Source organism: Pygoscelis adeliae, unplaced genomic scaffold, assembly GCF_000699105.1.
Source record: "Pygoscelis adeliae isolate BGI_AS28 unplaced genomic scaffold, ASM69910v1 Scaffold120, whole genome shotgun sequence".
In the NCBI taxonomy this organism is placed as follows: domain Eukaryota; kingdom Metazoa; phylum Chordata; class Aves; order Sphenisciformes; family Spheniscidae; genus Pygoscelis; species Pygoscelis adeliae.
In genome coordinates, this window is record NW_008824032.1 from 7187379 (window position 1) to 7206763 (window position 19385).

The 19385-nt window shown below is 53.5% G+C and overlaps 1 protein-coding gene across 1 annotated transcript in view; it reads right to left on the reverse strand.

Annotated features, from left to right (window-relative positions):
• Positions 1–19385, reverse strand: part of BOC (BOC cell adhesion associated, oncogene regulated) — a 56788-nt gene that overhangs the window by 12366 nt on the left and 25037 nt on the right. Inside the window, 7 exon segments of the mRNA XM_009329607.1 lie at positions 365–661; positions 1495–1679; positions 1681–1783; positions 2217–2360; positions 2952–3098; positions 11555–11833; positions 12208–12381. Coding sequence (XP_009327882.1) covers positions 365–661; positions 1495–1679; positions 1681–1783; positions 2217–2360; positions 2952–3098; positions 11555–11833; positions 12208–12292 — 1240 coding nt within the window. The 5' untranslated portion in view covers positions 12293–12381.

Genomic DNA, 19385 nt, shown 5'->3' on the forward strand with positions numbered 1-19385 from the left:
CAGGTAGTACCTCTCTTACCCCAGGTGAATCCACCCACATAAGTGTTTATGCTCTTGCTCAGTGCAAGCTCAGAGGCAGAGCTGAGTAAGCCATGGGGTAAGGCACTACACCCAGATGTCCTATGCCTCTCATGTAGAGATAGCTCAAGTATGCACACATGGCACTGCACTTAGAAGCAAAACCACTACCATCTGTTCCTACAGGGAGATACGGAGATCCCAGTCAAGAAAGCACTTGAAGTGTAGGGTGAAAGGGAGGGAAGAGCAAGGCAGCTCAAACACAAGCAGGAAGGTTACACACCAACTTTCTTCTCCTGCTCCCCCTGCTCTTTCTCTGTGCGTTAGGCTCTGGGATTGAATGGTCACAAGCTTGGAGAGAGGAACTTACCTGGCCGGGCTGTCCTCAGTTGCACCATGGCTTGCGCACTGCCGACCTCATTCTCTGCCATGCACTGGTATATGCCGTCATCCTCAGGCCCCACACTGACCAGCCGCAGCGCCCTGCGGGAGAGCCGGAGCCGGTGGCTGGCGGAGAGGGGGACAGCGTTGCGCAGCCACATGATGGAGGGCTGGGGGTTCCCTCGCACCTCACAGGTGAACTTGGCACTCTGACCCCAGGGAATGATCTGCTGGGACAGCTCCATGGTGACCTCCGGGGGCTCTGCGCGAGGAGAAAACACGGCTGCTGAGTGCCACTTGGCAGGGAGCGTGGCGCTGTCATGGCTTTGAACTTTCCTCTCTGGCAGAGACGAGGGCAGAGTGCTGGATCCCTACCCTACCCCACCCCCAAGTCCCACTCCCTTTGCGGGGGCCCGCAGGGGTCCGCTTCATTGCGCCTCCCCTTCAGCATCCACATGAACCGCAAGGAGAGGTGGCCCAAGGCCATCTGCCCCTCTCAGATGACAGAAGCCACCTACAAGTCCCGTTTTTGTGAGCTGAAATGCTACTCTGCAAAGATTGCGCTTGTGCCAAAACAACACCGGCACCTGGATGAAATGCAATCCAATAAAACATAGACTTAGCCTCCCTAATGCTTGTGAGAAGGGGAAGGATGCATGGTAGAAATATCTAAGATGTTGTATCCCTTACATTTCCCACCCCATAGAGGGCTTCCCTGCAGAACAGAGCAAAAAGCAAGTCACTCATGTCTTTCCTATGCCAATGTCAAATATGTCTAAGAAGCAGCCAGTCCTCCACTAAAGAGTGGAGAGTCAGAGTAAACCCAGTGCCACAAATGACAAGAGAAGAGCTTCCACAGGGGAAGGGAGGATCCATCATCTCCAGCTCATGGTGGGAGCCAGGAAGGAGGAACTAACCACCACCCTCAAGGAAGAATTCATCCCATCTCCTAGAAACTGGAACCACAAGCAGGGGTTTGCTTTACGTTGCTGTTTGTCAAGGGAGAGGAAGAGTACAGCAGCGCTAGTATTTTCCCCTGAAAGCTGTGGAGAAAGTCCAAGCCCTTCCTGAAACAAGGGCTACAGCAGCACTCACCGAACACCTGCACGCTGTAGAAGATGAATGCGGCTCCGGCCTCCCCAACCCCGTTGTCAGCTGTGCAGCTGTAGGTCCCCGAGTCTTCCTCACTCGTGGGGTCGATCAGGAGGTTGCTGAGCAGGAAGCGTGTCTTGTTGTACGCGGAGACGCTGGAGCCGTCTTTGGCCCAGGTGACCCGCGGCGATCCCACTGGCCACACACTCCAGGATGAGGCTTTGGCCCTTGGTGACAATGATGGTCTGAGCTTCGGGGGGGTAGATTATCCGGGCTGCCTCCGCCGTGGAGCCTGGTGAGCAGAGGAGGAGGAAGAAGGTGGGTGGGAAGGAAGGTGGCCAGTGGGAAAGCGCCCTGTGCAGAGTGCAGGTAGGGGTAATAGTAGGGCTAGCACTGTTCCCCTGCGCTGCGGTGGATAAACGGCAAGGCAGGTCAAGAGGAACATTCCTTAAGGGATGCGTGCACGCAGCAAGCGGTCTTGCCGGAGGGCTAAGGGCCTTTGCTCGCCCATCACCAAGAACAAATCCTGAGAAGGTACGGCGATCCCAGGGTTGCACACACATACCCCAGGAGCAGACCTTGGGGCCTTGTGCTGCTGGAAAGGAGTTTTCCCAGCAACTGATAATGTCGGTTTACATGGAAAACCAGCTGCAATAGCACTGGTACATGCTCACAGGGCTGGAATTGCTACGGAGAAGACGTGCAGTGAAGGGAGAGTGGCTTACGTCTCACACGGAGCCTCTCGCTGGAGACCGAGGTTTTCACCTCCTGCGTCACGGGGTTGTAGGCAGCACATTTGTAAGTCCCCTCATCCTCTTGGCTGGCATTGACGATCTGAAGGTTCCCGGATGGCATGATAAGGTAATTGTCTGTAGGGAGAGAAGAGGAGGTGGCATGTGGTTATAAGACGTCCCCCCTCTGGAAGAAATGCAGTGCCCTGGAGAAAAGGTGGACAAGTGGGAAGGGAAAAAAACCCATGATAACACTGGCAGCACTGAAATGACCCCTTTTGGTTCAAATATCAGGGGAGCAATGATGCAATGGTGGGAGGAACAGAGCCTTAGGTGAAGCTAACTTGTCACAGGTACAGGCAGCAGATGGAGTGAAGCTGCAAAATTCAGATCCAAATTTAAAAAGTTTCCCCAAATTCAAAAGTCGCCTTTATCCAGGCTGGGTTAAAGGAGCGCTTCAAGGACATATGGAGACGCCCGATGAAGACTGATGTGGTGCATCACCTAGTTCTACTTTCTTTCCTCTTCCACAGCTGGTGTTACACATGGCTCCCTAGTGCCAGGCAGCGGAGACATCAAGGAGACCTGGCAGAGACCCTAAACTAACCTGTGCTCAGACCGGTAGCGAAGGAACAAGGAGGCAGCAGGCAGAGAAAGCTACTGCTGGTAGGGAAGGGTAAAACAGGGTCCTGAGAGGGACCCAGCAGGACAGACCTTTGTGGCACTCACCTCGGGAGGCCTCTAGCCACTCCTGCTTCACGCTGTAGCGGACCTGAGCCTTGGGGTGACTTTCAGGCAGGTCACAGGCGATCACGGCCGTGTTCCCTTCATCCACCTCGATCACATGCGGGCCGTCAAACTTGAAATCTTTCAGATCTGTAGAGAGAGCGAACGACAGGGCATCTCAGTGGCTGGCTCCGCAGCCCGGTGTCAGCTCAGCCTCTCCCTGCAGACCTGGGGCTGTTTCACTGTGGTGGCAGCAGAGGACCGTTCTGTCCCCAGCAGCTAGGGAAACTGGCCTCGTTTCAGAGCTTTATTTTTTTTTCTCCTCCTCCTTCCTACAAAACGGATAACTTAAAACACAGCTTCTGGAGAAACCGCCTGCTCCACGGCTGAGAAACTGGGTGTGAAGAATCCTGGCCTGAGAGTGAAAAATGAGCCAACTTACTGCAGCACTGAAGGGCAGCCAAAAATGGTCCTTCTGCCGCCTGCTATTTCAAACGCAGCTGCCGTCGTGCTACAGAGAAGCTAACTTTGTAGTCATATCTCAGGGAGCCCAGTCTGCTTCAAGGGTGCACAGATGCCAGGTGACACAGTAGGAGAGGGTGTACGAGCGCTGGATGGTCCCAGAGACACTGCCTGAGCTATCAGTGTCTCCACTCTGGGCACTCTCGCTCCCATCAAATATCTCACAGCTGAAGGCTGGTTAACCACGAGGCTTTGCGTGTACCCAAGCAGTGCCCACGCCCCAGTTCAAAGAACAGGGACTTGCAAGGAAAAGCAGCTCCTCCTCTACATGGCACAGCTGCCCCCTCCCTAAAGCAGCTGTGAAACCACCCCGTCCCAGCACATGTCCCCCTACGAGGCTGTGACAGGGGTCGCTCCCCCAGCAGGGCTGATGCAGGCAGCAGGAGTGGAAGCACAGGGCTCGGGGGGGAAGGGGTGCTTGACTTTTTGTTTTCTTTTCCCTGTTTTTCAAAGCAGGAGCAGAGGATTGCGGTGAAACCCCATGGATCTGGTAGGGCAGAAAGCACACCAGCCTGGCCCTGCCAAGCTTCCCAGAGATGAAACTGGTCCCCTCTCTCCCTGGGTATGATGGCAAATCTTTCCAGGGTGCTGCAAGCCCAAAGTTTGTCTTGGTAAGCCTGTGCCGGGAGGGAGAGGGTTTTGTGCCAGGAAAAAAGTCCGGCGCATGCATTTTTACGGTGCCGTGCACCAGCCCAGGCAACCACTAGTGACAACTGCACATCCCGCAGCTGGTCACAAGTCACATCATTGTCACATCAAGGCTCAAGCTGGCCCATCTTCCCCAGGACCCAGCACTAACACACATCTCCCTAGCGGCACGCCACTAAATCCAGATGAGACCGCACTCCCTTTTCAAAACCCCACGCTAAGGCAGCACGTCGCATCCCTCGCCACGGCACAGCGTGGCCACGCGCTGTCAGCAGCTCCCTCACCCCTCAAAACCCATCCCAGGACGTGGCGCCCGTGACCTCGGGCAGTTTGGGGAGCCGGGGGGAAGCAGGAGGGCTGGCGGACGGCAGCCTCCCTTGGCAGCCCCGGCCGGCAGAAAAATGTGGTTTTGTTCTCTGGGAAATGCAGCAGCTCTCCAAGAGCAAAAGACAACTCTGGCTCCAAGCTTCTCCCACCCACAGTCATGGAAAAGTGACATGAAATTTCTCAAGCAGACTTTCTGATTAAAGCAAGATCCTTTATGGAGTTTAAATAAAAACCAGCTCTCTTGGCAAGATGGTGAGAAAGCCTCCCCGAGTGCGGCGCGGAGGGGCTGCCGGGCGGCTGCCGGGGGAGCCAGCGTTCCCGGGTCTAGATCTGAGGGAAGGGGAGGAGGTTGAAAAGAGAAGGGGAGGTTTTGCAATGTCATAAAAATGATTTGCAGTGAACATGCTTAATACTTCTGGAATTTCTTGGCATCGTTCAATTAAAAAAAAAATAATAAAAAGAAGGAATACGGCTGAACTTCAGAAATGTGATTAATCCTTTAACGCAAGCAGAGCAGGGGAGCCATGTTTCCACTAGGTATTAAAGCCAGATGAAGGTTAACTCTTAAGTTGTGAAAAGCTGGCAGTGCCTCGTGCTCCTCCAATAACGAAAGTTACTGCTGGGGAGGGGAAGGGTGCTGGATATTTTCTCCTCTTTGCTTTTTATATTTGATTAAGGAATAAAATAGTAAAAGCCGCAGAAATGGAAAGAGGTGGAGAAGCAGCGAGAGCCCAGTGTCTGCCTGCCCACATCACGCATATTTCTCCGATCAACAAAATATAAACGAGCATCAGGAAAATTAATGTGCGCCTTGGTGGTCTGGATTCATCACAGCCAAATTAAGATTTCGGAGCCAAGGCACAGGCTCTAGCAATGCTGGCAGGGATCTGCACGCAAACACACACACACACACACACGCATGCATGCATGCACAGACCCTGAAAAGGAGAAGGGGCCCAGGAGCCCGGAGGAAAAGCAGACCCACGGCCCCGGCACAGCGGAGCCCACCGGGAAGCACCACGCTCTCAGAGATGGAAGATGATGTCCCCGTGCTGGGGGACCCCTGGGACGACCTTGGGCTGGGTGGACATGGCGGTCCCTCACATGCAGCCCCCGAGGCGGCGGCTCAGCCCACCGCTGTCACAGCTGTGAGTGCCGCAGCCCTACGGGGGGGAGCAGGACCCCCGGCTCTTCCTGCCTTCCCCTCCTAGCCCGGCTGCGGGGGCCGAGGGGCGAAGGTGTGGACGGAAGGGGAAAGGGCAGAGGAAAGGGATCCTGGGGTGGCTGGAAGAGCAAGAACAGGGCACCGCCAGGGAAGTGGAGCGAAACCGGCAGGGGAGAAGGGAAAAACATCAGGTGGGCACCGGGACAAACTATTTTCCAATACGCAAGTGTACGAGCTTCCTGCCAAACTACTCCCCTAAATTCCTGCTCCCCCACAGCGAACAAGACTGTTTCATTTGCCAGTGGGTTTTGGCCACGGGCGGTCTCAACCGCCCCGCTCCCTGCTGGTACGGGCGCATACAGCTGTCCATTAATGCTGATGGGCCGGCTGGAGCTGGCAAGGGGTGGTTGGGGGCACCGCCGGCCCTGTGGTAGGGGCACCCCGTCTGTGTGGGACGAGCCCCCCCTTCACACACCCCTTTGCACTTGTCCCCAGCGTGGCAAAATGGAGGCTGCCATGCTGGGCTAGGACACACAATTTTTCCCTGGGGGCTTCAAATGACTCCCCCCGGAGATGTGGGGAGCCACACATGCCTCCCCCCTTCAGGCAGTGCAGAGACAGGTGGAGGAGAGGGTCAGCGCTGGGGGGGATGCAGCACTCAGCCTTGCGGCTGCCCGGCCAGCAGCAGCGGTGCCCCATGTCTAACATGCAATTTGCACCCTGGGTCTAACTCCCGTCACAGCTGGGAGAAACCACATCCCCTCTCTCCTGGCTGGGTTTTCCTTTTCATATGGCAGCGCATGACGTGCCAGCCCATGTCCTTGTCCTTAAAAGACACGCTTGATCACAGGGAAGCAGCAAGTCCTCATCCACCAGCCACCAGCCGGGAGGTGCTGCAGACAGACAGACAGACAGAGCACTGCCAATCCCAGCCGTGCTGGGATAACAGGGTTTATTTTTCCCCCCCTTTTTTTTTTTTGTTTAGAAGGGAGTGCAACCAAAGGCCATTGCTTATGTCCATCTGTGCCCCGCTCCAAGGCGCGATGAGGCGAGCCGGGGCACAGGGAGGGTCAGCCCTGCGGCTAGCTGCGCCGCTGTCATAGGGGAGGGAAACCAGCTGAATCCCAGGGCCGGGGGCCAAGCAACAAGGCAGCTGAGACAGACCAGATTAAATGAATGGGAGACCATAAATAACCTCGGAGAAGAAGCAGTAGTAAGTAAAATGCCGGCCCTGAAGGTAAAAGTCCTCCCCGCTGCAGGGAAGGGTGAGGGAGGGAAGGGAAGGAACCCGAGAAGGGGAATGGGCAGGGACGGGGGTCCCGCAGCCTGGGGGCACACACCTTCCACTAATTCCCCCTCTGCTGTCAGAGCAGCCTGGGGTTATGGCTCTCACTCCCTGTTCGGTCAGCACCACAGGAGCCTGGGCATCTGTGCTGTCACCACCAGCCCCCTCCTGCCTCACCGGGACAGGCGCAGCCCCCCGGCCTCCCGCCTGCTCATGCACCCCCAAGCGCATCCCCCCCACCGTGCCCCAGCCCCACTCCCCAACATTGCCCCGGGCCCGTTGCACAGCCCTCGTGCCACAGCTCCGCCAGATCAAGAAACACCACCTGTGTTTTCCTTCTCTCCCCTCCTCACACCACCTCTGCCCCCGGGGCCAGAGCCCCCCATACCTGCTCAGCAAATGCTTTTCCAACACACAGCCACCCCCTTCCCTCCCTCTCTCCTTCCCTCCCGCCACCGCCTCCGGGGAGCCGTCAGAGGAGAGGCCCAGGCAGAGGAAAATGAATGGGGCTGTCTTCAGAAAGCAGCTGCAAATTCCTGGGGGATGCCTAGCTCGACCCGGCGCAGGGTCACTGCCCACGAGCGCCGCGTGTTGAGGCCCGGATTCCCCCACGTGCTGCCGCAAAGCCGAGGGCTGCCCTTGCCGGCAGCGCCGACGGAGGGCCACAGGGCAACGAGCCTCCCTTGTCCCACAGTGTCCCTGGGACACAGGCGCCCCGCACTCCTCTCATCCCTGGCCGTGAGGGATACACTGGAACAGGTGGTGTCCCTTTGCTGCACCCCTCATCTATTTTTTTGTTTTGTTTTTAAATGTCACCTTTATCCAGATCAGGCTTGCTGGTTGTGCTCACTGTACTGATTTTCCATGCACACAGCTGAATGCTGGGAGTTGCACGGCTTTCGCCACCTCTGCCTGCCGGCTTTGCTCCAGCCCTGCACTTCAGCTGCCCCGTGAGCTCCACCAAGGGCTCTTGACCTTCCGAGCCTTTTGCTGTTGCAGGACCAGCCCACAGCACTGTGTTCGTGTCCCTGGTGGATTTATCCGGCTGCAACAGAGCCCACTGCAGCCATACATTTTTCATATAGCACCTCCACCCAGGAGGGGGACTGGAGTAGGGCTTCTGGAGTGATGGCAAATTTGCCACCTGCAAGTGGGCAGAGAAAATACCTTTCTCTTTCTTGCAGCTCTCAGCCATATGAAGGCTTAGGACCTGGCTTGGAAAACCAGGAATACTCCTGCCCCATTCATTCAAGCTGTCCCGGACTCCAGCCCATCACTGCCGGGCCGAAGGGCTGCCTCAGGGCCATGTGAGGCTGATCTCGGCGCAGCACACCAGGCCAGCAGTGATCAGCAGGTATCTATCTGCACCGATGTGCCACGGGCTGCCAAGGTTGAGTGTGGGATCATGGAGCACCAGGTCAGCTCTAACTGGACTCAAAAGTGCCCAAGTAATGCCTGAAGTGCTGCTCCTTTTGTTGCTTTCAGAAATTTTCCCCTTTCTGCAAATCCCTCCTCCCTCTACCCCTCGGCTATACAATAGCTATTTTAGCTCCACTGGAGGAATTAAATGCTAGTTTCAACCAGCCCTCTGAGCCACGGAGAGCAGAGATGGACTCGGCGTTGCTGTGCCACAGACAGGAGAAGGAGGTATCGGTCCCAAGGCTATGCTGTGGCTGCCAGCATGGCAGCGATGGTTGCTGACTGTCAGCAAAGCACAAGGAGCCCCTGAGGGACTGGGCATGCACAGCCTGGGTCACTGGGAGGTTGTTCCCTCCTAAGGAGGAGGAGAGAAAGGAGTGGAAATAGCCTAAAAATTGGCCAGATGATGTTACCTACACCCCTCGAAACCTAGCAAGACACTTTTTCCAATGACTCCAGGTCCTCTTCCAAAATAAACCTTGAAAATATTTCCACCCACACCCCACCACTGCTTTCAGTCATGTTCCAGTTTCACTCTCCTCCTGGCCCCCCAAAATAATTTTTGGATGCGGCTAAGGCTTTCAGAGGGTTTTCTTTCAGCCCAGCAGGTGATCTGGAAGAGATGTATCAACTGCAGTGCTGACCTGCCAGGGGCTTCCTTCTCTACCCGCAGGACCATGGTCCCCACTGAACCAGCTCAGAGCAAGGCCCTATAGAGGAGGTCTGGAGCTTGCGTGAGAGCCCGTGGCACATCTGCCACCATCGCTTTCAAACTCAGTCCCACCACAAATCTGTGCCCTCTGTTATTTCAGACCATTGCAAAGCTACTGTTGCAAGCAGCCTCCAGCTCATGAACATGATACCCGTTATTTGAACCCCTCCAGAAGGTTTCCCTCCTACACATTCAGCCCCACGTCTTTTCTGGGTTGCCCTCTGTCTCTCTTCACTCATTGACTGCCAAGGCTTCCCCACCTGGGGGGTCTCTATCACCTGAGGCTGTCTGGGTGCGTGAGACATGGCCTCTGCTATCCCCACCTCCCCTCAAGGACAAGGGACCCATGCAGCGCAGCACAGGGGTGCTCCATGATGGATTAGTTGCTTGTTCAATCTCTGGCTGCAGTTTTGTGCACTCCACTGGATGGTGCTCCTGACCTCCCCTCAGCAGTAGTGCCTTTGCCATGGCAGGGACCACAGCAATGGGCAAGTCCCCCTCTTTTGCACCCCCATCTCCAGTTGCAATCTGGTAGCTGAAGGTGATTTGGCTCCTGGAGAGGGCTGACAGACTACTCAGTTGTGGCTGTGATTTGTCCTGAGGGACATGGTGGGACCTTCTGGTGCTCTAGGACCTGTCTCCCATCCACCACTGATGCTAGACCAAAGCAGACAGATAGGTCAAACAGACATGCTTTGTCCCAGGAGACAGAGCTGGTGGCGGTGGGTTGGGGTGAGGGGGGAAAAAGAAAAGGGGATCAGCCTAAGAAGGAACTGATCAGGCTGAGAAGCTGTGCACACCCTGCTCTCCTAAATGCAAACCATGCCTTTGGTAATCCCATCCACCTCTCCCCTCCTCTCCTTCCCTCTATCAGGCCACCAGCGCACACAGCCCCCTTTCTGCTCTGGAATGTGTTCTCCGAAACTTAATCTCAGCACAGGGCTCAGGCCAAATCCCCCAACAGATACGGCCCCATGACAACCCCCTCCCACCCAGCTTCACAGCTCAGCAACTCTCCCCTTGCTTTCCCTCGCCTCCTCCTCCCACCCAGCCTGGCCTAAACATTTCACTCCTGATTAATGTATCAGTGACAAGCCAATAGCTCTTGGCTTTAAAGCAAAGCCAGCCCCCACTTTGCACAAACATCTTCACTTTTTCATTTTCTTAAGACTTAGCCCCAAACTCCCCCTTGCTGGAAAGAGGAAGCCCTTTCCATGCCTGGGGGCTGTCACTGCCAGGGGATGGCGGTCTCCTCTGCACGCACTTGCTCCACCGAAAACTGCACGGGTCTCTGAGAAGATCAAACTCTTCATTGCCTAAACAAGGGTGGTCCACACAGACCCCCCCCCATCTCCGAGCAGGCGTGGGCTGCCCTTTCTCAGATGCATCCAAATACAGCACTTTCTCACATTTGAGCATAACATCTGACCAAAACCAGGCGCCCATAAGAGAAGTTCCCCACTCTAAGGCACCCCCTCCCATGCACACGTCTCCTTGGTCTGTTGCCAATGCCAGAGGGCAGCAGTGAGGAGCATGTAAGCTCAGAGAGAGGAGCGAAGTCCCTCACTCAGAGCTGTGGCTCAGAAACAAGGTGGCTTTTTGCTGCCATGCCACTGCAACCTCGTAGGACAAGGACAAAGCCCTGGAAAGGGGGAGCACGCCCTCCCGGGACCAACAGCAGTGGTAATGAATACAGCCTCCTGCTCCTTAAAGACAAAAACCTCGTTACGAGTGCTTTTAGATACTCTGCTCTCCTGTATCTGCCTCCTGCTGACTTCTGTGCCTGCCTTACCAAATGAGGACAATGCAGCCTCTGCCTTCAACATCTCCATGCAACCGTTCTCCCACCATCCCTCTCCCTCACCTTGCCTTTTGGCAAGGGATCTTCCCAATGGTGCACAGAGGGCCACCAGCCACTTAATGCAGGTGCTCAGGAGCGCCTCCTCATCACAACCAGACCAACCTTTCCTTACTGTGAGCGTGGGGGCTGGTACTTTGGTCATGATGAGTCCAGGGGCAACACAAAAAAGCACAGGACCCACCACAGCACGAGCAGGGCAAAGGACTTCACTTTCTGTGGGTCAGGAAGGCAGCAAAACTTAGCACATGCTGACCCAGCACTGGCAACAGCCCCGCAGCAGCCTAGGCAGCGGTTCGGCCATCAGCACCAGCAGGTGCTTTTTGGTAACCTCAGTCAAGAAGTCAGCAACCAGATGGGGCAACATGACAGCTAGGAAACCAACCACGCACACAAACCCCAACGCTCAAGTATTTCCTGCTCTTTGGGGTCTTGCAAAAACTGTCACTGCAGGACAGGTCTGCCGCCTGCCGTGCAGGAGGACTGCTTGGGTCATGGCTGGGCCACAACACGACAGCCAGTCCATGATCAAAAATGCTACAAAATGGCCTTAGCCACAGGAGCCCTCCCTTGATGCCAGCATGAACAAGTGAGTGTGGATGAGCCTCTCAAGATGCGTGAGCGATGGCCCAAGCAATGCAGGGGATGGCAGAGGACTAAAGTTACTCACTAGCTAATGTGACCACTGCGGGGACACTGGCAATGACTCCTTCGGGCACGCGAGCAATGCACTGGTATCGTCCCACGGTGTGGTTGTTGAGAGCCATGATGACGAGTTTCCCTCGCTCGATGTGGATACCCAGCACCTCGTCCGATCCAGCCAGCTCCTTCCCGTTCAGTCTCCAGGTGAGGTTCACTCTGGGGGGGTCCACCACACACCCCAGGCTGACTGGGCCCCCGAGCTTTTGGACAGTGGAGGCAGGTTGCACTGTGACCTGCAGAGATTCACCTGCACAGAGGGAAAAAGTGGGAATAAGAAAGCTCTGTGAGACTCAGCAAAAGAAAGGACAGAGGAAAAAAAACTGCAGTGCTGGTACATTTTGCATTCCCCATCACTTCCGCTTGTGCTGCACCTTCCCCTCAGCTCCCCACCTGCCCACCCAAGTTCTTTGAGATACACACCAGCCCCATTTCTTCTTGGCACCACTAGAAAGAGATGTCCAACTCCAACTGTATCCCCTTCTTCTCTGGAGGAGTGTTTGAACCTAGACCTTTGGTCAAGGCTATTGAGGAAGCAGTGGAGAGAGAAAACCACTTTGTGCTAACCAGCATCAAGGCAAAACATAAATGAAATGGAACAAATGGGTAAGAACAGAAACTCACTCAGTTTGGCAAAGCAGCTAGCGGCTGCGAGGATGAGGCAAGGGATGGGGGACATGGGTCTCTTCTTTCCATGTGTCATTGCCATCCCATGCAGTGTGTCCTGGGGCAGAGGCGCCCAGGGAAGGGTCCCATAAGCTGCCTCAGGGGGTGCAGTGGAAGTGCAGCAGTGGATTCCTGTGGATGACAAGATGGATGAAACCCTCAGACTTCCAACTGCTTTCCAGCCCTGTCTGGCTTCTCTACCAACATCCCTGAACTCCCAGGGATTCACTGAGCCAGTGGCCTGAGCAGGCTACAGACACTGATGCAAGCACTTCTCTTCTCCAGCCTCTCCTCCAGGCATGGTCGAGAGTCTCCCAAGACATCTCATCCTCAGCCCTCAGTACAAATCTACACGTGTGCACACAGACACATACTCACTCCCCTTCCCCCCTTTCAGTATAGGCATTCAGCGCAGTGAATGCCTATACTGTGCCAGCAGTGCACACCAGGCAATTTTCAGGAGCAAAACACAAACATTTCCAACAAAGTGTCACTGGAGATTTTCGCCAAGTGTTGCTGCCACTTCTTGGCCGTGTCTGGAACATATCCTAGCTTGAACACAAAAGTAAACGAGTAGGTACAAGTCCTGAGCTATATGAAAACAGGTGATTCCACAGTTTCAGAGTCTCTTCCTGAAACACTGTCCATGTTGATACTGGGCATACCTATGTTTCAATTCAGATAAGACTCCTTATGACATGTAAAAGTTTCTCAGGGCATTTCTGCAAGGAATTATTCTGAAGCAGAGGGGACACTTTTTCAGGAGAAAAGAAATGGCCGGTTCTAAATTTGTTTAAATTCAGTGCAGTGAGCTGAGGGTGGATTACACTAATTTGGTATAATATACCTTTATTCTAAATGAAGAGACCCAATCTATGGAAAGATGTCAGATTAACTGTTCTGCCTGAAACACACTGCCTATTTTGAGTTGAACAACCCTGTCCGGACAAACCACCAGGTTCATATTCGAAAGCATCAACAATCTCCAAAAAACTTGAAGCCCAAGGCCACCTGCCACAACCCAGATTGCTGTAGAGTTGCACGCTGCAGCAGCTGTTTTGGAGAGACTGTCATGAATGAATGCTAAAGCAGACAAGCCAGGTCAGGAGGATTTAAGATCTAAGTGGCTGCACCAAGAGACACCTTGGATGTTAGACTGAATTCAGCTTCAACCAACGGCAAAGGGTTGAAGTCAAGGAGAGACTTCCCTCATTGGACATCGTAACACATCTACAGGATTTTGAGCTCCCTCCAGCTGCAGCACTAAGAAGATGATCTGCGAGTCTCAAAGGCATTTCAGAATTGTTCCTGTGGCGTGTCTACATTGGCAGTGGAGAAGCACAAGACCAAACCAGCCATGGCAGCCAGCCCAAAGAGCAGTTATATTGCCTGCTCCCCCTGCAGATACACAACAAGCTCATTAGCCACAACCACTACCCTCAGAACACATCTGCAGAGCAATATTTCCTACTTCCACCATGGTCAGTGATTGAGCCATCACCTGTTTGAGCATGTTCTTTCCATGACCATCTCAGCCAAAAAGAGGGGACAAGTCCCTTCAAGCATAACCTCCAAAATTAAACCTCCTAACTCCTTAAGTGAGGACTGCCACAGACTCCCCATAAGATGTTCAGTGAATAGTTCAAGGCAAGGCTGATTACTGCTAGCAAGGAACCACAGCATTTGTGGAATTCTCACCAAGCTACTCTCCAATGACTTTGCTCGGCCTCTGGTGACAGCAAAGGTGCAAGAGCACAGTGCGGGGTCAATGTCCGTGGCTGGCCGTGCTGAGGTCCACATAGCAACAGCAAGAATCCAGCTAGCTAGCTTGCATGCATCTCTGCAAATTAGGCTGTCCCTCTGACAGCTTCACAAGCTGTCCCCTTCCCTTCCCCCCCCCCCCCCCCGCGCCGCCCGTGGGGCAGGATACTCCCCCCCCCCCCCCCCCCCCATGGAGCACTGCTTGGGGAAGAAGTCACGGAGGAGACATTCGTATAAAGTTGAGAAGAGATAAGAAAAAGAAAAGCCACCTCTGAGCTGGCGATTTCAAAAGGAAGGAACTCCAAGTAAAGTGACCTGCAGCTGGAGCTTTGCAAACGCCACAAACAGCATCTTTACGTGAAGCTTTGCAGGCTGACGTGACCTCACTCAGCCGGCCTGTCCAGTGGGCTCAAGGCAAGGCAGCTCTTTCCCAGGAGTCACGCAGCCATGGTTAGTGTGGCCGTGAGGCCAAGATAACAGGCCCTGCTGAGAGGCAGGGTAAATTAGGTCAAGCTCAGCAAGGCCTGATGTGGCTTCCAGGTGGCCAGGAGCATGGACAGAGCTCGACCATCAGACGTCAGGCTAGGCACACCCTGAAGGCACCCAGAAAGATCAGCTAGACTCACACTCTACCTACTGCAGCCCACAGCCCCATTACATGTGAAAATCTTCTGTGGGTAACTTCCAGTGCCAAGCTGACAAGAGAGCAACTTCCCTCCCATGCACCTCATCCTTCCTGGCATCACTCTCATCCTCCAAGGAGAGAAGAGAGTCTCAACAATTTGTCTTTGTAGAGTTTCCCCCATCAAACAGCACATACTGTTGTACAAGACCCTTTAGCTATTAACTTGGAGACCATCTGAGTTACTGAAGTTCATTTCTCCATGTAAGACAGCCACCAAAGCACCCTTTGTTATGCTGCAGCCATCTTGAGCAAACCACCACTGACCACATCTGTAAAAGTGCCTGAGGTCTGTCCGCACCAGAACACGCACTGTTGACACCACTGATGCACTACTAATTACACTCATCTGGAAAAGACTTTGAGTTAGTTTAGGCTTAAAAGGCGGGTTTGGTTTGTACCTCTCACCATCAGGGTTGGGTTGCCTTCCACCAACGAAGAAGAAACATTTTGGGGTAGGACTTCACGTCTTGTTCCTTGGTGCTGGAAGCCTACAGAGCAAAGCTGACTCATTCCCCCTATCTGGATGGGTTTGGCAGCAGGATGGAAAAATGTTGGACAGAAGAGAGTTGCTCCTTGGATTCCATGCTGGGGGAGGGGGTAGGCAAAGACGTTCCCAACCAGACCTCCCTGCAGCTCTGCGTTGCGTGGAGCCTCTGGCCAGAAGGGCAAAGCCAAAGGCGCAGAAATGTGTAACGGCCCCTTCGTGAGCTAGGACCACCCAGGCACATCGATGCAATGACTAAACTGGCTGCCCCCAGGTCTGTAAAAAGATGAAGGGCAATAGGTGGGGAGAAAAAAGGGGAGATCAAAAAATTTGGCCACGGCACTGGGCAGATTGAACAGTATTGAGCAGAGACTGAGGAGAGAAGGTGTGTTGCAACAAGTGTATGGTACCTCCCCAAACCTCCAGGCAGAATATGAGCTCTAAATAGGGACATGTGGCCATTTCTTTCACAGCTGAGTGAAGTACAAAAAGTAAATGGCCGGCATAAAAATAATGAGGAAAATGAATGAAAACATCAATTCCAAAAGAACTATTAGGATCCAGGGCCAGATTTCGAAATTCTCAGCTTCCACAATTGAAGCCAGATTTTCAAAAGCATTCAGTTCTTGACATGCTGAGCTCTCCTGAATAGGCAACCAAGTTATTTCGATGCCTAAATAGGAGCTGACCTCTTTTGAAAATGCTGCCCTTAAGCAGCCTGCAGTAGTGCAAAGCAAGGAACTTTATTAATCAGGCAGCTTTCGATCTCCCGGCATCCCTGCAAGCACTGCCAGAGCGGGCTGCAGTGGGAGAGACGGCAGGGGTGGGGAGCGGAGGAGGCCCCAGGCGCTCCAGTTGCCTTCCCAGGGGCGGCAGTCCCCGGCAGGGGGTTGTGCCAGGAGCCGCAGGGCTGCTGCGTGACGGTGTCCTGTTCTGCTGCCTCCTCTCCCCAAGGCAGGTACGCTGTGAGATACCCCTGGTTGCTGACACTTCTGCAGCCACCGACACCACCAGCCTCAACAGCCCCTGCTTAATTGCTATTTGGGAAAAGAAAGAGTTAAAGTCACTTAAAGAGCTTTGGGGCGGGGGGAACAAAAATTATTTGTTTATTTATTTTTAATTCTTTCCTGCCAGGTTAAAATAACAATTTCCTGTCGGTGGAGTGAAGGCTCTAAGTCCCTTTCAGACAGCCCAGTAAATCAAAGGAGAGGCCATTAGGAGAACAAAATTAATGAGAGCTTCATCAGATATGGGGGGGTGGTGGGGGTGTAAAATCTGTCGGCTCAGCTTCCCGCCACACACCTAAGTCCACTGAGGCCCCTGCGCACAGCCCCAGCTGTGTCGTGGCGATGGAGGGCACTGCAAAGGGAGAGGAGCAAGAAAGAAAAAACAGAGGTGAAGATATAAAAGAGAAGAAAGGCGGGCGTGTGTGCAGGGCGGGGTGATAAAGCTGGAAAGGAAAAAGGGATCTGAATTAAGCTCAGGCAGCAGGAGAGGTGTTTGCTGATTAGAAACCGAAGGTTTTACTGAGGAAATGCTGCCCACAGCCCCAAGCCCCCTCCTGCTTAACAAGGGCCGACCAAGCAGCCCTTGTTACTGCCACGCTGTCTGTGATTTACAAGGCTCACAAATAGGAACCAGCCTCTGCCCCGGCTCTGGGGCAGCATCCCCGCACCACACACCCCAGCTCTGTGGGCAGGCAGGGGGGGAAAGGCAGAGGCAGACTGGGAGATGGGGAAAACTTGCTGATGCACACGAGGGTGGTTTGGGGTTGTGGGAGGCAGCCGGACCCCGAGCCCCTCTTCGCACAGGGGAGGAATGGTGGGAAGGGGAAGGGGCTGCTTTGCACTAAGGCAAAGGCTGCAGCAGCTCAGGTCCGGCTACCAGCTGGGGACACCCTGGGTGACTCTGGAGAATTCACTGCAGCTGGTCTCCATTTCCAACGGGTCAAGTAGGGACAATGATACTCCCAACTCTCTGTTTTATACATTGAGACTTAAGCTCTTCAGAAAAAGCAATGTCTTACACAGTACAGCGTGCCAATTTTACTTGTAATCATTAGTTTTTAATACAAGACAGTATTTTTTTTGTTGTTACATAGAGCTTAAAGCACTGAAAAAGAAAATGTAAAAGAGAAAAGAGCCACAGTACCCCTTTGCTTTACAAATGAGGGAACCTGAAGGCTAGAAGAGGAAGCCAACCCGGCCCAAAGTTATACAATAAAGCAATGGCAGGGCTGGAAATCAAAAGCTTTCTGACTGGGACCTCCATCCCATCAGGTAAGTTGTTCTTGGATCTCAAATCTTTCACATCCCGTCTGAAAAAAGCCACCATACAACTGTATAATTCTCTAGCTGAAACAATACTGTCAAGGTGACACACCTGAGCAGGTCAGCTGCAAAGTCCCTGCATGATTCCTGGGCATGGACGGCAATCTGGGCACCCCTGACTTTCTCCCCAAACCATCAAACAGTAACATCCCAGAGGGCAAAATTAACCTCTAGCAACCCCTATCCCCTCTCCAAAGTATTAATTTCATACCGTTAAGTTATACTCGCTCTCTATGAAAGGGTTTGGCAAAGGAGAGGTTTGCAGCAGGAGAGACGCTCCCCCTCCCATGTAACAGCACGGGCATCCAACGGGGATGGGGGTGCGGATGCCGTAGAGAGAGGCAGGATCCTGAATGGGAAGTGGTGGTGTCAGGAGAGGGCAGAGAGAGGCAGCATCCAACATTACACCACCATGTTTAAAGTCAAGGAGGTAGCACAGTGTATGTGCAAACAGGGATAAAAGCTTGCCTGTTTCCCTCTGTAGCACTGAAAGCTCCCGACTTCAGAGTGCATTAGCTCTGTTAACATAGCCCTTGATTAACTCTGTGAGGAGTTTCCCCCCCCTCCCTTTTTTAAAGTGATTAGGCAAAAAAGACTCTCTTACTGGCTACTTGTGAGCTGAGTGAGTCCATCAAGAAGCCACAACAGAGAAAGCCTGGGACAAATTCATGTTCATAGTTGGGAGAAGGAAAATATCCAGAGCAAAACCTGGCATGGCACTACCACCACACAGATGAGCGAGTTCGCCTGCAAACTATAAATCGTGCTTTTGCACTGGGTGACACTAAAAAACCACAGATTTTCTCCAAGCAAGTCCTGAGCAATTCAGTGGCGATAGACACCTCTCTAAAAGATAAACTAAACTCTTAGGTAAAACAGATCTTTTTCCTTGAACAGAACTGCTCATGCAAACCAAACCAGCAATGAACCAAACAAAACATGCAGCGATCTTTGTGACTTTTTTTCCATCTTCCTCAAGATGAAGCTACTGCCCTGGGCAGCTCCTTTCTGCAACAGCCTGTGGTATCACCAGGGAGGGGACTGGGCATGCTGGCTTCGAATTAGCAACAGGATGCAAAGCCTTCCCATCGCCCATCTGACTTTTGCTCACACCCCTGAAGGCCCAATGCCTGCAGTTTTTGGCACCTCTCCATCCGACTGTTCCTCTGAAATGAGCACCACTTTCCAGCGGGTTTTGATCAGGCTGACTTCGCTGAGCCCCAGCAAACCTCTTCACATTGGCATTTCATCAGCCAGCGAGTGTGAGGCCGCTTGAAGAACAAAATGCCACCCTCATGCCAGCCACGGGCTCCCCAGTGTCACCGTGGTGGTGGCACTGCTGTGAGTGTGGCTTGCCTCGGGTGATGCCTGAGGCACGGTGGTCCCAGGGTGGCTGGACCTGCCATTCTGAGACAGCCCTGCTGCAAGCGGGCCAGGGATGCGAGGATGACCTTGCCCCACAGGATACACCTCCCTTTTTCTGCAGCTACCAGGAGAGGAGCCCTGTGCTAAAACAGAGTATGCACACCGGCTTTCGCTGCCCTTTGGCGCGCCCCGAAAACAGCTCCAGCCCTTGAAAAGACAAGGCTAAAGCATAAGAAAGAAAGAAAGAAAGAAACCCCATGTCCTTTCTTCAATATCGTGCTCCCCCCATGCCCTAGACACTTAATTTCCCTCCTTCCCCCCTGGCTTCCCCCTCCATTCTGAGTAAATTCAATTTGACAACCCTGCTAATTGGATAAACGCTGCTCCCTACGTTCCTTTAAGGCTGCCCGCTTTTCTCTCCTTGTTTTTGGAGGGCGATTGTGGCTGTTCTTTAACATGAATTCCATCTGCTTTATTTCTCCTCTAGCCATTCAAGACCACTCCTGAATAT